We start from the raw sequence: 19,651 nt of genomic DNA, 5'->3' as shown, positions 1-19,651 counted from the left end.
TTTTTCATTTATACTAGTTACAGCAACAGGTGGCAGTAACTGTCTTCGCACGTGTATTTAAACATGGCGAAGAAATTTCTACGTAAGTATTAATCAGTGGATATGACATTTACACCTTATTTCCTTAATTGCAAATTAAAATTGTCTTGTCATTAAGGCTAGTTTCCAGTTTATAGGTGTTTTTACAGCATTATTGTTGTAATACTGTGAACCACTTTTTTTTGGAGTAAGAGTTTAAGTGAGCGCTTCACAAAATCATGAAAATAAGCCATACTTAAAAATGTAACTTATTTTTAATAAGTGTATAATGTATTACTGAGTTATGTTGACTTTGGTTGTAACATTATGTTGTATTAGTGACTGTTTTTCAAGCGTAATATTTAGGGGCTACGACTTTGCAATGCAGCCCACACTCTCTGACAAGGAACTGTTAATCACCATACTTCGAAGAGTGAATCACAGGACTAATGTAATAAAACAATCATTTATAATAAAAACATATTCAAAGTTGCACATATAGGTGCAACAGATATATAGCTGCTGTGTTAGCAGTTTTGCCCTAATATTAATATCTATTGGATACACAAGACTATTTAGTGTAAGCTATTTATAATTTAGTTTATTTAGTGAGTTAATATTTCATGCTTATTTGATTTTAATAACACGAGTGTTAAAAGTTAATTATTTTTAGAGATATTTAGTACTAGTTTTGTGATGTAATTTTGTAGAAGTTGTACCTGGTATATGTAGTTTAATTGTTGCACTTGGGTTTTGTAATATTATTGATGCTATCTTGTTCAATAAGTCTTTCTCCTTGTGTATAATGTTGTCACTAGAAGACTAGATATTTTAAATTTCTGTTGTGTGTTATAAATACATGCAAATAAAGATAGGAACAGTATTGTGTCAGTGAAAGCAACAGTCAAGTTAGACTGCATAATGGGTTTCACACTTTTGTAATAACAGAGATGGAGGGTAACAATTTTTCAAAAGGTGTTCTGAAGTAATTGTACTATTCTGCATGTACTTTTGACACAAAGATAATTATTTTAAACCTGAATATAACTGGTAACCCACAGGGTGACATGAATTTATTGCTGATAGTGATGCTGTGATAACAGAGGAGAGGAAATAATTTGATTTAATAGTGGTAACCAATAGTATAACAATGTTTTTTGCACATTATGCTTGTTTTAAATATGTTATTTTAAAATGAGTGAATTGTTTTCTGTCCATTTATTGCCAACAACTAGATTCCTGCTGTAAATAACCTGGCTCTATAAAAACCTGAGAGCAGTAGTATTGCTTAAATTAGAGAAGTGGTTGCATTACAATAATAGTCTTTAGCTAGACAAAAAAATGTTTTACATAAGGTATCTCATTGTATTGTGATAACAATGCAAATTATTAGACCTACATAGAAAACAGGAAATGGAATTAGCTTTTGGCATCCACCAAATCCATAAAAGGAATTGGTTAGTGGCAACCCTATTTACCTCCATCATACATATAGTAATAGTAGTAGTACTATGTAGTAATATTGAATTAATCACTTGTGAGTTATTGTTGCATTTTTAATATTGTTATTAAGTAATACTTCTAATACTAGATAGTTGCATTGATAATGTGTAAAAATATGTGGTATGCTCTATTATGTTGTTTGCTAATTTTAAATGAAAATTCTGAGATGCTTGTTATTGTCCTGGTTAGTACTCTATACAAAAAAAACTTGTGTACTTGTTAGTTAGTTTCTCATTACTAGTTGATGATGACTAATTAACTTGTATATCTTGGCTGCTAATCTGTTACAATGTTGAAAGAAGGAATGTATGTGTTGCTAAATGCAGGGTTTTGATCCTGTATATTCTTGTTTGAAATATTGGTGTGCTATCTGTGAATAGGAGTTTCTTTTGGTAGGATAATTATTTTAGTGGTTTTAAGAGGAGTATTCAAGTTTTACAGGGCTTACTGAGTGTTATCAGTTAGATATAAAAGTCTTCTTTTATTGTTTATCCCATTATTTTAGTATTATTCTGTTTTAATGAATGGTCATTTTCTCTAAATTGATTGGCTTTTTCAGTTTTTTTTTTATATTCTTCAACTATGACTTTTGTTGGTGTTTTTCTGTTTCGTCAGTACTTTTGTGTCCAAATTCACAAGAAATGTGGTAATTTGGTGAACTTTTACTTGTAGATGGTTTTGATGACAGAAATTTCTTTGAAATATAAGTTAAGTTATTTAATAGGAATAGAGTACTGAGGAAAGGAGGAGAAGTAGCTTTTTTAAAATGTAAGTTACATCCTGTAAGTTGAGGATATCAAAGGAAGTTGAATTCATTTAAGTTTTTATTAATGGATATAAAGAAAAAAAAGGTTTTTTAATGAAAATCTGTTGCAGACCACTAAATGATGATGATGAAATTAATGAGGAACTTTAAAATGTGATTAAGATTTCAACTGTTAACGAGGTCATAATTATGGGTGATTTTAATTTCAGGCATGCAGATTGGAAAGTGTTAGGTTCAAACCATGAAAGGCTAAAAGGTTTCTTGAAATGGTTCAAGATGGGTTTTTTTTTTTCAATAATTGGTCAAGGAATGTACTAGAGACAATGGGTTTTGAAAAATATTAATTATTAAATATATGAGCTGGTTGTTTTTTTGGGTTTTTTTTCATAAGTCCTTGAAAGTCCATGTACTGGAAACTTGGAAATGGGTTGATGTTGCTTGTCTTTACAAAGGATGTAATACAAAGTAAGTAGTTAGTGTTGGGCAATAAGTGGAATATACTAGTTGATTACTTGTTGGGTTTATTATTCAAATGTGTTGTACTAGCAGGCTGACCTCACAAGATGGATAAAAAAATAAAAATAGTGATTAATCAATTATTCTCATGAGATGACTGTAGAAGAACTTCTAAGGCCAGGCTTAAAATATCTGTTTGCTGTAATCCAACTGCCTGTCTGAAACTGGGGGCTGACACAAGAAATTTAACATTTTGACCTGAGAAATTCTAATTTTCATCAGTTTCTGCTGATATACTGACCTACCGAACAAAATTTCCAACTTCAAAAATTTTTATTAGAAATTCTTGTAGTCTTAAAACAATGCAAGAGAGCATCACTTAATTACAGATTAACAGTTCAATGCTGATTGACCAATGCATTGATGTTTGACAGTATAGTAGATAAAGTTTCACAGTATCACTTTTCCAGGCTAAAAGTAATAAAACACATGACTTAACAGGGAAGAATATGCTACTGACAATCATACATTAACAATATGGTGAACATATTTGTTCAGTATATCTGACTTCCAAAAAATGTACACATGGATTGAGGCTCAGGATCAGAAACAAATTAATTCCAAGTGGAAACTTATCCGTGAGAGGGAAGTACTTGTAGCTGTGCTTGACAAATGAACTGAAATGGAAGAACAGACTGTAATATTGTTGGGAACAGTCAATTCAACATCATTAATTAAGGTTGATATGGATCAGCAAGTGTTTGCTGCTGAAGAATTTGGAATTTCTTGAATTTTCTTCATAGAATAAATGTGGATAGTAATTGTGTTCATGTTTTAATGTGTTATTTATAGGTGGTAATGGGACTAGTATTTCCAAAAATTTATTTTGCCAATTAGTTTTTTAAAAAATTACCTACCTATCTACATTTTCAATCATTTTAGTATTACAGGAAACAAAAATGTATATATCATGTATATCTGGGTCATTAATGGAGTTTTCTAATCTATTAATTGTCAGTTTCATTAATTTATTATGTTCATTATTCAGTTATTTTCACATGAGATTTGTATAGTTGGAATACTAAAAAACAGTAATAATTTAAAACACTAATTTGGAGTAATTGATAAGTTTTATGAGTTTTGACAATAATTTAAGCTGAACAACTTTTATATTATTATTTTTGATGAATTAACATCATAACTCAATTTTTCAGTTGCTTCCAGTGTTCAAAAACAGTAACAATCCGAAACACCAATTTTGATAATTTATTATTTTTGTGACATTAATTGACTTATGTGTAATTATGAGAAATTGACAATTCATGACAATTTGATGCAAACAGGTAACTGACTATATTTATTAAGTTATTATACAAATCTAATACAATGTAGAATGAAAAGAGAAGGGAGGGAGGGAGAAAACCCAGAAAACTATTAATAGTATGTGTAAAATGTCATTTTGATAATACTTGTTAATTATGTTTTGGTTGATTTTATATCTCAAGTAATATAACTTATTCACTGTAATTTTTATGGTAATAGTTTTCATTAGAAAATATCACTAAAATGTAAATTTTTTTCTTTACCAGGAAAGAAAAGCAAAAGAATGACTTGCCACAAGAAGTACAAAATTGCAAAGAAGGTTTGCATTTTAACACAATTTAGAAAGCTATTAGATGAACTATTTAGAAGACATTATTTTAAATTCCTGGGTCATACTGGTTGGATATAGTAGCTTTCTCTATGATAGTTGTTACTCTGTTACATTACTGAAATTCCTTTTCTTTTCTTCACATTTATGTTACTTTGTTTTGAGAAACGTTTGTTTTTTTTGTCCAAGCATGTTAACAACAATATACAAAACATTTTCAGGCTTTTATTTATTGTTTGAAAAGAGATGAAAGATTGTTAACGGTGAACTAAGACTTGGTCCTTCCTCATTTCAAGATGGAAGGATCTGAGTTTTTGTTGAGTAAACAGTATTGGCCATTGAATGACTTCAGTAGACATTAAAACAAAAAATTAGAAATGTTTGTTTTTCTCTACTGCAGTAGAAACTAGAGTAATTTTTATTTTAAATGTCTATTCAGGTAATTGATTAACATCCATGTAAAAAAGAAAGTTGAAGGATGTTTTAATATTGTTTAGATTTATTTTTCTTTTAAATAGCAGCTTCCTTATATTTTGTATTCATGTTTTAACCAACTGTACTTCATTGTCAGCAGTGAAATTACAGGTTTATATTAATAATTTTATTCAAAATATCACTTTTCAAGTGACAAAAATACATAAATTTCACAAGAAAATATAATCTTGATGAAAGGGCTATAATGTTGTTATAATGGAACTTTGGATATATGCATCCAAAATTCGGATCTTGGAAACTACTACGCAGATCATTATCAATCATAATTAGGCAGTATTTTTATAGGTGAGCAATAAATAAAACAATTGAAATTTCCACAAAAATGATGTGTTTCAGATTTTGCCAATAAAAATTGCAAAAAAAAGTGTCATATATAAAACTATCAATAAACAAACTTGAGAAATTATTTGATTTTCTTTAGTGAAATTTTATAAGTGTTGCAACAGAAAAGAAAGGCACTTTCATTGATAAATGCATGTACAAATAAATGTAAAGTCTACTCTATGATGTGACACTAGCTCATTTTTAAATTAAAATTTCAATAAAATCCACTTACGGATGATGAGTATTATTGAATGTCAGTTGTGAGAACATTGTTGTAGAACTGTCGGACATTTCCAAAAACGACTGTAGGCCTGTCTTTTGGCTCAATAGCGTTTCAGAGGAACTAGCAGAGGGTGGACATTTCTGCTACTTTTACTGACTGTGTAAGCTCATGACACAAGCTACTTGCATCTGATTGTTAAATTACTCTGAACTCTATTTAGTTTAGTGGTTTGGCTAAATTTATGTAAGATTTAAGTTTCTTACTTGTGAAACATCCCTGTATGTGCCCCTGAGGATTTCAAATTTTGTAAATGTATGTGTTGCCAAATAATATTTCATACATACAACTATAGTCATTGAAATATTTTTATAATATTGCTTGAACTATGCATTTAATTGTTTGAATGAGCTAGGTATAACTTTCTTATAACTTCATTCATTATCAAGTAGATGCTCTTGTTATAAGCACAAATACACTAGTGTCAACACTGTTTTATAGTTTACAATTATGAATATATTGTAACCAGTATTTTGTACCCACATCAGGTGACCTGATGGGTATAGTTGCTGTATCATGAAGAAAATCATTTTCTAGAAAATATTAACTTTTAGTTTGTTTGTTCTGTTAGTATTAATCATCTTGATGATGTGGTATTGTGCTAGTCCTTAATGGATTAAATATAGTTTAATTTGTTAAGTTAGATATGTATCAAATTTTAAAACATAGGTTTATCATTTAAATGTCTTCATTCACTGTGCTGCAGCTGTACACATCTGATTATCACATAAGGATTTCAAAATTTATGCAACTAAAAACTCTTGCATTTTATTTTATAAGTTGAAATGTTTATTACATTATTAAATTTCAAAACATCTCATTTTTATTATTTTTCAGTGTAATAAAAATAAGGTTAAGTCTCCTAATAATTTTACTTTTAATATTTTCACTGTATTATTATTTTTTTGATTGTGAGGTAGTAAATGTCAGTCTCAGAAAATGAAAGTGTTTTAATAGATTGTAAATGGAATAAGTAAAATATCCAAAAATATTGCAACTTTTGATATGATTGTTTCAGAGATTAGCTGAATCATAACTGTATTTTGTAATATTGTTGAAAGACAGAATTGTTTTTGTATATAAAAGACCTAAGGAAATGTTTAAAATTGGAACAGTCAGTGTACATTGATAATGCTGGAATTAGATTTATAATTTTAATTTTTTTTATTATAAACAGGTGAGAGAACATCATCGGAAAGCAAGAAAAGAAGCAAAAAAAAACCCACATAAATGTCAGTACATTTAACTTTACTAAGCATTATGGATCCGTTAATATAACATACACATAATAATTAAATCTATTACTAACTCAAATTTTTTATCAACTGCAAATAGTTATCAGTTTGTTGTTCCTAAGCTGTCTTAACACCAACTGTAATTTTACTATGCCTAATATTTACAGTAAATACATCAGTCACTTTCCCAACATAATTTCGTTTTATCACTCGGGTATTTTTCTTATGATTTCTTGAAGAGTTGTTCTACAGACACAAGTAGAAATTAGAGTAAAATAGTTCCCAAACTTTAAGCTCACTTAAATTTACTGCCTCTACAACATCTGAAGGCCAACCACCCTGCTGTGGCCCAGCATGGCCAGGTGGGTTAAGGCTTTCGACTCTTAATCTGAGGGTTGTGGGTTTGAATCCTGGTGGCACCAAACATGCTCACCCTTTCAACCGTGGGGGTGTTATAATGTAACGGTCAATCCCACTATTCGTTGGTAAAAGAGTAGCCCAAGATTTCGAGGTGGGTGGTGATGACTAGCTGCCTTCCCTCTAGTCTTACACTGCTAAATTAGGGAAGCCTAGCACAGATAAACTTGAGTAGCTTTGCACGAAATTAAACAAAACAAACAAACCACCCTCCTAGAATAATGAAACTGTCTTAACTGAAGAGGACTCCTACCTTGCCAAAAATTTATATTTTTGTGTTTTATAGCTTTGCTGTTCTCACTGTTAAATATGAAAAAGGTGGTGCATCAACAATATCAATTTCCTTCACAATCTTAAACACCTCAATCAGATCCCACCAACTTTTTTTTTCAAGAGAAAACTATTTGAGAGATTTCAAGCTCTCCTCTTATGACAACTCCCTCTATCCCAGACATCATTTTAGTAACTCTCATCTGAATTCATTCAAACAATTTGATGTCTTTCCTAAGGTAAGGAGCCCAAGACCGAACATGATATTTCAAATATGGCCGAACTACTGATCTGTACAATGAAATTATAACTTATTTAAATTTGTATTTAATATTTCTGTAGATACAACCTAAAATTCTATGTCCTACCACTAGCAACAGCACACTTCTTGGATAGTTTGAGAATGATCAACTATTTTATCAAGATTTTTTCATTCAAAACACTGTTAAGGATATTTCCATCTAAGTTATGATTCAAATTATGATAACCCACATGCATTATTTTGCATTTATTATAATTAAAATCCATCTGCTATTTATTTGCTAAACTTGCTGAATGATCTAAATCCCTTTTATAAATCGACAGCATCTCCTTTACAGATAGCAACACCGAAGACTTTAATGTTATCTGCAAATTGAAGTAATTTATCTACATAAGCAGTAACCTTTTCAAAGAATGTCAAAAGATTTGTGAGTCAAGAGTTTCACTTTGTGTCCCCTAATAACAATAGATAATGAAAGAAACATTGAAAAACACATATAGTATTAGAATGTTGTAGAAGCATTTAATAAAATAATGTTGTCAAGAAGTATGAAAAAGACTGAACTTTAGTGTACTGGGACTGAAAGTTAGGGTAGGGTTTTTTTGTTAAAAAAATATGATGTTCATATTTTCACTGGCTGATTACTAATATTGAATGCATATTAATAAAATCTATATCTAATTATTAATACAGTTAAAAAGAAAGATCCTGGTGTTCCAAATAGTCTACCTTTCAAAGAGGAGATTCTACGAGAAGCTGAAGAAAGGAAAAGACGAGCAGAAGAAATAAAAAAGAGGCAGCAAGAGGAACGAAATAAGTTACTGATGGAAAAACGTGGACTTTCAGAACTCCAACAAGATGCTGAGAAAAGAGGTTTACAATTTGATACAAAGGTATGATCTAAGTTTTCCATTGTTTAAGGATATTGCTCTTTACAAACAAAAATGAAAAGTAATTCCTTTGAATCATAAATAGTATGTTAGGGCTACCTTCTTGTATGCCACTATTTCACATGATACCAAATATGCATGTACTGTTTGGGAAAGTTTTATTTAGTTACTAATATAATGTTTACATATATATATATTTATGGATGCCTCTATTTTAAGTACTTCTGAGGTCAGTAGTTTATTTTCAAGTTAAATATAACACTTATCTTTACCTGATTTGGGATATTTTTGTTATATAAATGTAGACATGCAGTTTCTTTCAAATTAATTGAATAGTTTGTTAGAAATAAAACCTATGAGGAATGTTTCTTGCTCATAGCAATTTCAGCTATTTTCTTTTAAATGTCATCTTATAGAAAGGAGAAAGGAGAATAGCAACACCCACTGCATTGCAATTAAGTTATTAATTATGACAGTGCTTGTATTTTCGTAGTACTTATTATGTAATAACTAACATTACATTTTTCTTTCCATGATAATATATTGTTTGTAACCTGATATGTGTGTATAAAAAACTTGATATCCTTTATAAAAAAATAATAGCCATACTTTAAAGGAGTTAAAAGATTAAAGTAAAGAAATTGCTTAAACATTAAATGTAGTCTTGTATTGTTCTAGAATGAAAAGTTATAATCTGATATTGAATAATTTTGGTATAATTTGCATTGAGAAAATTAATTTTATATTTTAATATGAAAGTATGTTAATGAATTGTTACAGGAAGCTACAGATGCAGCTGGTTATGATAACGTCCAAGCTGATTCTTCCTTGAGAGTGTATCATAAGGAGTTTAAAATGGTAATAACTGAGCTTTAAATATGTTGATAATGTGTTATTGTATTGCTATTATTAGCCTAAAAAAAACTGCAGTAATTAGTAAGACATGTACATAAATAGAAATTTCCATCATGTTTTGTCAAGAAAAATACATTAAATGATCAATATGTATTTTTCAGACAGTTAGTTGTGTTTTTTATAAGTATTTGTTGTATTAATTAGCTTTTAATAATAAATGATAATGAAAGTGTGTGAAGTTGTTTCAATAAAATGGTGTATTTTGAATCTGATCATTCTTGTGAAACATGGATGGATATTAAGAGTTTGAGTAGTTTGCAATATGCCTAAAATGGAGGTTTTAATTTGTGGGATACATTTTGATATTAATATCTTGTAATAAATGCAGCTAAAAACCAAAAATATAATAGCATTTTTTGAAAATATGCTAGAGCTAGTTGTCTTAAATGTGTTGGTTTTTTACTAATACTTTTAAATAATTGTGAACCATTTTCAGTCAGTTTTGTATTTGTAAAGTGAATGTTCTTGACAGTAAACTGTGTTTTTTATAGAAGAGAGTTCATTGTTGGTTCCATGTTGTATTGTTTAACCAAAGTTTATATTTTTAGTTTAGTACAATTAGTATTCTTGGTTGTAACTTGGTTTTTCTGGAAGAAAGTTCATTGTAAATTTCTTGTAACATTGTTTAGCCGCAGCTTGTACTTTTGTTTTTGTACACTTACTGGTATCAATTGTAAAGTATATTTTTCATAAAATATTTCATTGCCAGTTTCTTGTTGTATTGCATAGCTAGAATTTGTATTTCTAGTTTACCTATTCATTTTTTTTAGTACAAATGAAACATGCTGTTTTAGGGTTGTTGTTTTTTATTAAACATCATGAACTAAAATGAAGTGTGTAGAAATGTGTGTTCACTGTATAAGTTAGTTGTTTGTACCATTATTGTGTTGATCACAAATGATTGTTCATTATAGGATATCATTCTGATATTAATTGAAGGTGAAAACTTAATCTCAGTGTAAAGTGTAAATTGTTTTTGTTTCAAATCTTCAATGTCACTTGAAACAGTTTCAGCTATAGGTGTGCTATAATATGATTGTCAATACCAATATTTATTTGCTAAGAGTAGCCAAAGATTTGGTGGTGTTGACTAGCTGGCTTTGCTGTAGTCTGTTACTTCAAATTAGGGATGACTCGTGTAGATAGTCCTCAATTAGCATTGCACTTAATTCAACAAAAGAAACAAATGCAATCATCATAAGATTATTTTATATTATATTGAAATAAAAGTCTTATGGATGTGAGACGTACTCTACATCTAGGGATTTAAGGTTGTTAGTGCCATTCAGCCGATTTTTTTCTTATCTATGAAGTAATGAAAATTTATGTTTCATACCAATCATGTTTCTAATTTTTAAAAGTAAAAACAAAAAGTTACTGAAGATACATGATTGGCTGAGTGATAAAATAAATATGAAGTTTAGTGTTTATTTTTTTTAGTCATTTTTCTTCTCAATATTTATAAGTAAGTTCTAAAACAATTTTTTAAACATTACACTTAGGTTGTGGAACGAGCAGATGTTGTTTTGGAGGTATTAGATGCAAGAGATCCACTTGGTTGTCGTTGTCCTCAAGTTGAGCAGGCTGTGATCAATTCTGGGCCTAATAAGCGTCTTGTCCTTGTTCTCAACAAAATAGGTAAGCTAACTTAAGTAATGGAACATTACACAAATATTTTTTATAAATCTTATTTCAGTGAGATCTACTGAATTGCATACAGAGAACTTTAATTCCAATGGGAAGGCTATGTCCTAGAAAACTAACATTTGGTATTTTGTTTATAAGAGAATTACATAATTTTTTGATATTTGAGAACTTTTGATGTGTCAATTTTAAAAAAAATATTATCCATAAGGAAATTAATCACATAAATAAATTGATCATGTAATATTTATCAAAGATCTGTATTAATTGTTGTCTCAAACAGAAATTAGAGTTGTTATCACAGAAACACATTGTTAAGTTATTACAAAATATGTCTAAATTTAGATTAGTAAATGGAAAATATCAGTAAGAATTTTTTGTTGTTTTCTTTCAACAAATTTATCAGGACATTGGTTGAAAGTCTGATTTTCTGAAATTTCAATATAATATAAATACAAGATTAGCAAAACATGGTCTGTTCTTTGGTATATAAAATAAAATATATTATGGTTTTCCAGTGGAGAAATTTAAGTCTCTTTAGTGATAGTTTTTTTTTTTTGTATGCGAATATTCATGAGAAAATGCAGAAGCATGCTAGAAAAATTGGTTTCTGTACCTATGTGTTGCTCTAGAACAGATTGTTTTTTTGAGTGAGTTCATCTAATGTTAAAAATTGAGTAGCATGTACAAGTAGATATTTCATCATGCTCAAATCCTTTTGAAATTTCATATTATTTATACACATTGTCTCGGCTCATTTTCCATACTCTGACTACATATTTATTAACTACATATGGAAGTATGATGTATAATAAGCTTTCTTTCAAGTTTCTGTAGACTTGACTAATTCTATAAAAGTATGCTATTAAAGGTGTGAAGATGATTCTTGTGATTTTTATAGTATTCCTGCAATATCACAGAAGGATAACACAAGCTCAAGACTTGGTAATTAGTATAAAAAAACTGTTTGTACATTGTTTGTGTTTTGAATTATCATAGGGTGGACAGCATTTGTTTCTCTGTTGTATGTTGTGTTTTAACTAAAATTTTTTGGAAAAGTATGTGAACTAAAAACAATGAAAAAATAAATCACTTGTGAACAACCACACTGGTTTATAGAATTTGTCATAAGACGTAAAACATTTCAATTGGAATGAACTTTTTGTCTTCTTTAATAACATTCTTCATACATTTAAGTTTTAAGTGCAGGTTTTAGAATTCTTTTCTGACAACTTGATGTTTAATTCTTACTAAAAAAATGAGTTGGAAGGTTTGGCTGTTAATGGCATGAATAATTAATAGTCTTCTAGGCAAAGTGTTTTGAGTAGCCTTTTGTTTGTTTGTTTGGAATTTCGCGCAAAGCTACGTGAGGGCTATCTGTGCTAGCTATCCCTAATTTAGCAGCGTTAAGACTAGAGGGAAGGCAGCTAGTCATCACCACCCACTGCCAACTTTTGGGCTACTCTTTTACAAATGAATAGTGGAACTGACTGCACATTATAACACCCCAATGGCTGAAAGGGCAAACATGTTTGGTGTGATGGGGATTCTAACCTGTGACCCTCAGATTACGAGTCGAATACCTTAACCCACCTGGCCATATTGAGTTGTAGTCATTTGAAAGAAAGATGTTGTTTTTGAAAGCTAGACTCAAAGTCCTTAGAATTGGCCAAAATTTCTTTTGCTTGATTTTGTGATCTGTATTATTGGCTAATAAGCTAAAAAACAAAATGGTTGATATCTTGTAATTTTGTACTGACTGGTGGTTTCAACTATGTTAAACCATAGAAGAAAATATTATAGTGACTGTATATATAATTAACTGTTACTATGGGTCAAAGGCCATGTAATCTTATCTCTTGACTTTTGTTCAAAATTTTATTGAACCACTATTTTATGAATATATGTCAGGAAGTTTGGTATTAAATTGTAGATTATAATTTAAATTTTAGTATTATACAATATTAGGTTTCTTAATTTAAAAGTAAATATTAAAAAAACATTTATGTTGAATTTTGTATGTCACATGGTATGTTGAATGCAGCACTGGTTCTGATTAGATGGTTGTAATGGGAAAATACAAAGTCTGTATTTTCTCATGAATTAGGAACTCAAATTACTAATATTAACAAGAACAAGGTGGAATATAAAATAAGAACTTCCTATTTTTTCTGTTTGCTACGATATCGCTTATTTACTGAATCAAACCAGTTCAGTCATTTTCATGTGTTAGGACACTAGCTCATTCTTTTGAAACGAGACTTCAAGAATGTAGATTATTTCCTGAATCTGCTTAAATTTTCAGATATTATATAGACTCAATTACAGTTTAATTACTAAACTTGATAAATTATAATGGAATTTCATGGTACTATATAGTAATTTATTATTATTTATTTGTTCTTCAAATGTATATATAAAACCTATAAAAAATTATTTTTTCTTACATACTCCACTTATGAAATTTCTTAAAGCTTAACAAGCTATGAGAAGCAGCAATCGAGATGATAACAGAAAGAGATAATTGTTTGCTTTACTTCGTCACTTAATATTCTATATTTTAAGAAAAATAAGTTTAAGAGCTTGTTTGTAAATAGTAATAATCTGTATACATATGCATTACATGGCCAAAAGTATGTGAACACCCGACCATCACACCTATGTGTGCTTGTTGAACATCTCATTTTAAAACTATGGGCATTAATATGAAGTTGGTCCCCACCCCTTTACTGCTATAACAACCTCTGCTCTTCTGCGAAGGCTTTTTACTAGATTTTGGAATATGGATGCAGGGATTTGCTCCTATTCAGTCACAAGAGCATCAGTGAGGTTAGATACTGATGTTGGGTAAGAAGACTTGGCTTGCACTTGACATTCCAATTCATCCTAAAGGTGTTCCATGGAGTTGAGATCAGGGCTCTGTGCAGGCTTGTCAAGTTCTTCCACACCAACCTTGGCAAACCATGTCTTTGTGGACCTTGCTTTGTGCTTGGGGCATTGTCATTCTGAAACAAGAAAGGCCTTCCCCAAATTGTTGCTGCAAAGTTGGAAACGCAGAATTCTCTAGAATGTCATCATATGCTGTAGCATTAAGATTTCCCTTCACTGTAACTAAAAAGTCTAGCTCAAACCATGAAAAAACAGCCCCAGACCATTATTCCTCCTCCACAAAACTTTACAGTTGGCACTATGCATTCAAGCAGATAGCATTCTCCTGGCATCCACCAAACCCAGATTTGTCTGTCAGACTGCCATATAGTAAAGCATGATTCATGGCTTCAGAGAACGTGTTTCCATTGCTCCAGAGTCCAATGGGGGCGTGCTTTACGCTACTCCATCTGATGCTTGTCATTGCACGTGTTGATCGTAGGTTTGGGTGCTGCTTGCTTGGTCATGGAACCCATTTCATAAAGCTCCCGATTAATAGTTCTTGTGCTGACATTGCTTTCAGAGGCATTTGGAACTCAGTAGTGAGTGTTGCTGTGGACAGGCGATTTTTATGCACTATGTGCTTCAGCACTCAGCAGTCCCATTCTGTGAGCTTGTGTGGCCTTCCACTTTGTGGCTGAGCTAATGTTTCTACAAAATATTTCCACTTCACAATAACAGTACTTACAGTTGACTTGGGCAACTCTAGCAGTGCAGAAATTTGACAAACTGACTTATTGGAAAGGTGACATCTTACGATAGTGTTACGTTGAAAGTCACTGAGCTCTTCAGTACGTCCCATTTTACTGCCAGTGTTTGTCTGTGGAGATTGCATGGCTGTATGCTTGATTTTATGCACCTGTTAGCAGTGGGTATGCTTGACATGTGACTGTATTTTACAAAATACTAGTCCACTAAAACACAGTCAAGACAGGTCACTTTGTAAAGACTAAAGGTCAGTTTGATATTATTGGATACAGTAACATCAGTGGCACAACTGGAAGATCAATGTAATAAAAATAATAAATATATATAAATGTATAATGTTGTGAGATTTTGGCTATTTAGACTAAACAGTTCTGTTTTCCTGTTGTATTTTGTAGTTATTCTAAAATATTTATTTTCTAATTTTTATTGTGGTTATGAGGTCAGTCAAATTGACAAGACTCCTATTTTTGGGGTAGAGAAAATAACAGAAAATAGAAAATTTTACTGAAAGCAAACATTTGAAATGTATTGAGGAAGTGTTAAAAGATTACACAAATAATATTTGATATTTTGGGGATGAAGATTAGTTTTTCTTTATAACATGAAAATTACTTCACGCTCAGATTAGTAATGAAACAGATTCTTATTTTCACAAACAAATCTTTAGTAAAAATTCTTCATTAAAACATCTGAATTGTTGGGTACAAAATACTTGGAATCACTACTAAACTTCTACCAGATTTTGTGAAGATACAAATACAGCATTAACAGTTCAAGTTTAAACAAGATGTTTAAACTGATCCTTAACCCGCTTGTAACAGGCCAAGTGTAAAATGTACACATCTGCACATGTTAAGTATTATAGCATAAAGGCTATGTATGGCCAGTTATGCTATTTTTATATCATGACTATTAGGAAGTGCTCTTTCTTTAACCATGGATTTTTTTTTTTTTAAGATTAGGTTTCATAAATCTCTGTTATCAATTTATTCAGTCATCTGCAAAATAAAATATGAGCATTTATAATAGTGTGGAAAATGTATTGTACCATCTTTTCTGTTCATTTACAATACTTTGTGTGCAGGTGAGTGGCTTACTGCAGTAAACTAGAACTTTTGATAAAAAATTTTTATTTTCAAACTTGCAGATTTGATTCCGAAAGACAACCTTTTGAAATGGCTAAGCTATTTACGCAATGAATTTCCCACTGTTGCTTTTAAAGCCTCAACTCAAATTCAACAAGATAATTTGGTGAGTATAAAGTTTTGCCAAAAAAAACTAATTTCAAAGTACAAAATGTGAAAATCAGAGAATTAATGTAAAAAAACTTGTTAGTGAAACGTATAACATTTTTCCTCATTGCTAGAGCCTTTAAATTTTTTACGCTATAATACTTATATTTTATCAACCATATAGGAAGAAATATGTTATCTTAAATGGATTTTTCCTGTAATATTTAACTTATTCCTAATTTCTGTACAAAAATAACTAAATATATTTTGCACAAAATATTTTGTTAGGTTGTCATTTGTATGAATTAAATGCAGTATGTGTTTTTTTACAGGCCCACAGTAAGGTAGCAGTATTGCACAGTAGCAGCACTTTAATCACTTCTAGTCGCTGTCTTGGTGCAAATATACTCATGAAAGTTCTGGGTAACTACTGTCGGAATCAAGAAATAAAAACATCCATAACAGTTGGTGTTGTAGGTTGGTATACCTATAAAATCCTTTATCAAGTTGTTTTCACATTGTAAATTATACAACATACTGTTACTGAAAATATTTTATGTAATTTCTGATACTGTCAAAACTTTGCAGATAATATTGAGTAGTCTGTTTAAACATATGTATACAAACCAATTGAATTTTGTATAAGTGTTTATTTATTTTGCTATATATATATGACATTTTCACACGTTAAGAATGGAACATAAGCACCTGTGACTATTTTAGGATTTCCAAATGTTGGTAAGAGCAGCATAATCAACAGTCTCAAGAGAAGTAAAGTGTGTACAGTAGGAGCTACCCCAGGTGTTACCAAGTATGTTGTACTGAAAATTAGTAGTATGATCTTTTTTTGTTATACACTGTAATGCTTTATGTGCAGTGAGGTAATTTTGGAAGAACAGCAGGTTGAGTTAGCCAGTCAAAATTACAGTGGTTTTATCAGAAGTTTAGTTAATGAGCTTTGTTTTGAAATAATTAGTCCTGGAACTATAACAAGAAACTGCTTAAAAATGAACGTATCATTCAAAAATATACCTTTAATAAATGTAACAAATGTGTCAGTTTCTGAAGACTTCATCCACTTCTGTACAATGAAGAACCTTTTAGCACAGAATGGTTGCTTAACTCTATACTAATAGACTAGATAATTCTGATTCCGGCTTCAAGAAATTTCAGATCAGAAGGAAATGGTAAAATGTAGATAAAGAGAAATCAAAGTTAAGTTAATTTTGCTTTTTTGGAAATTGAAATGAAAGTGTAAAATTAACTTCTAAGCTTTTAAACTTTGAATAGCAGATGAGTAAAATAACTGAAAAATCTGGCATCTGGGTTAGATAATGTTAAGTGAGTGCAAGTGCTCCTAAACTAATGAGGAAGTTGGAGTTGTAAAGTGCAAGAAACCAACAGAAGAATTGCAAAAAATGTTACACCAAAAAATACTGTTGCATATCAGAATAGTGAGTAGTACCATAAATTTATTTTCTCTCTGAGGTTTTTTTTTTTTTATAAAGCTGTCTGGATATTGATAGGTATTCTTTAATATTGATTTTTTTGGTGATTGAATTTTAGATAGTTCATTCCTTTTAGAATTTCTTGGTGTATTATTATGTATATATTTTTGTATACAGAGGAATGCAGGAAATTCAGCTTGATAAACACATCAAGTTGCTAGATAGCCCTGGTGTTGTGTTTGCAAAAGGGGCATCTGCTACAACAGTTGCGTTGTGAAATGCAGTCAAAGTAGAAACTTTGAAAGATCCTGTAGCACCAGTAGAGGCTATTTTACAGAGGGCAAACAAAGAACAGGTATGACATAGCTGAGTGATAGTAACGTGTGTATTATCAGATATAGGGCAAACAAAGAACAAGTATGACATTATAGCTGAGTGGTATTAATGTGTGTTATCAGAGATAGGGCAAAATAGTGTGTGTATTATCAGAGATAGGGCAAACAAAGAACAGGTGTGACATTGTAGCTGAGTGGTAGTAATGTGTGTATTATTAGAGATAGGGCAAACAAAGAACAGGTGTGACATTGTAGCTGAGTGGTAGTAATGTGTGTATTATTAGAGATAGGGCAAACAAAGAACAGGTGTGACATTGTAGCTGAGTGGTAGTAATGTGTGTATTATTAGAGATAGGGCAAACAAAGAACAGGTGTGACATTGTAGCTGAGTGGTAGTAATGTGTGTATTATTAGAGATAGGGCAAACAAAGAACAGGTGTGACATTGTAGCTGAGTGGTAGTAATGTGTGTATTATTAGAGATAGGGCAAACAAAGAACAGGTGTGACATTGTAGCTGAGTGGTAGTAATGTGTGTTATTAGAGATAGGGCAAACAAAGAACAGGTGTGACATTGTAGCTGAGTGGTATTAATGTGTGTTATCAGAGATAGGGCAAACAAAGAACAGGTGTGACATTGTAGCTGAGTGGTATTAATGTGTGTTATCAGAGATAGGGCAAACAAAGAACAGGTATGACATTGTAGCTGAGTGGTAGTAATGTGTGTATTATCAGAGATAGTTCTATTATGAGTAATTTTACATTTTTTTGCAATTTTTAAATATTGTAATTTGTTATAACTTCAAATATACAAATGTAGTAATGCTAACTTTTCATTATTAAACTTCAAACTAGCAGTTAGAAAGAAAAAGCTTAGTGTGTGTGTTATTAATATTATTGGGATAATTGAAACATTTAAACAGCTTATTTTGAAATGGGCACCTGGCTTTTCATGCACCACATCAGATAGTTTTTACCAACTGTTTAGAAAGCAGGAAGCTTTCTTATTATCCTTTATTTGTGAAACTTTTGTATGTATTATATAAAACATCTTTTTTTTTATATCATGAATATAAAAGAAAATATTCAAGCTTAAAGCATTTTAATAAATAAAACAAAATTCCACACTTAAATCAACTTAAACCTTCCATTTGAGATCAAACCAGTATTTAGATTTTTGTATTAAAGCCTACAAAATGGTAATTGTATGTCTGCACAGTTTACATATATTTTTGAAGTAGTATTTATCTTGTTCAGAATATGATAGTTGAAAAAATGTTGACTGAGAGACAATCTAGAACAGATTATTTTTTCAACCATTAGAAAAGAAAAAAACAACTAATCTGTGAATATTTATATTTTTCGAGTACTTTACAGATGTTACATGTATCATACTGCTGTATTTTTTATCATTTATTATTATAAAAATAAGTGAAATTTGTGTAGAAATCTTTTTGAGTAGATCTTAGCTGGACAGAATCAATTGAACCTTGATTGTTTTACATTCAGTATTTCTAAGTTTGTTTTTAAATTTACACAAGAACCTTACTAGATTGAATTAATCTGTGTATTTAACAGGTGTTGTATCTGTTGTGCCTTGATCATTCTTTTTTTTTTGCCTTGTAACCTCTTTCATTTATTATTGTTTTATTTTTTTTACTAGCTTTATATATGACTGGATTATTCACATATAAAGATTAATACTGCATTATAATTAGAGCTGGCCAGTTATCTCAGTCAAATCAATAATCTATAACTTTTGATGAGTGTTGTGTTAAATAATTGGTTAATCAGCATCATGGTTAAATTGAATAATGTCATGAAAATATTTGACTAATTAAAATTAAGGTTTTTCAGTTATTACCATTTTTCATTA

General features: G+C 30.3%; 1 protein-coding gene across 1 annotated transcript in view; it reads left to right on the top strand.

Annotated features, from left to right (window-relative positions):
* Positions 1–19,651, top strand: part of Ns1 (Nucleostemin 1) — a 30,691-nt gene continuing 11,040 nt past the window's right edge. Inside the window, 10 exon segments of the mRNA XM_076457359.1 lie at positions 1–82; positions 4,333–4,385; positions 6,671–6,725; positions 8,371–8,570; positions 9,348–9,425; positions 10,985–11,120; positions 15,910–16,013; positions 16,327–16,471; positions 16,718–16,805; positions 17,620–17,797. Coding sequence (XP_076313474.1) covers positions 64–82; positions 4,333–4,385; positions 6,671–6,725; positions 8,371–8,570; positions 9,348–9,425; positions 10,985–11,120; positions 15,910–16,013; positions 16,327–16,471; positions 16,718–16,805; positions 17,620–17,797 — 1,056 coding nt within the window. The 5' untranslated portion in view covers positions 1–63.

This window comes from Tachypleus tridentatus, chromosome 9 (assembly GCF_004210375.1).
Source record: "Tachypleus tridentatus isolate NWPU-2018 chromosome 9, ASM421037v1, whole genome shotgun sequence".
NCBI lineage: Eukaryota > Metazoa > Arthropoda > Merostomata > Xiphosura > Limulidae > Tachypleus > Tachypleus tridentatus.
Note: the sequence above shows the minus strand (reverse complement) of the source record. Positions and strands in the feature narration are given on the sequence as shown.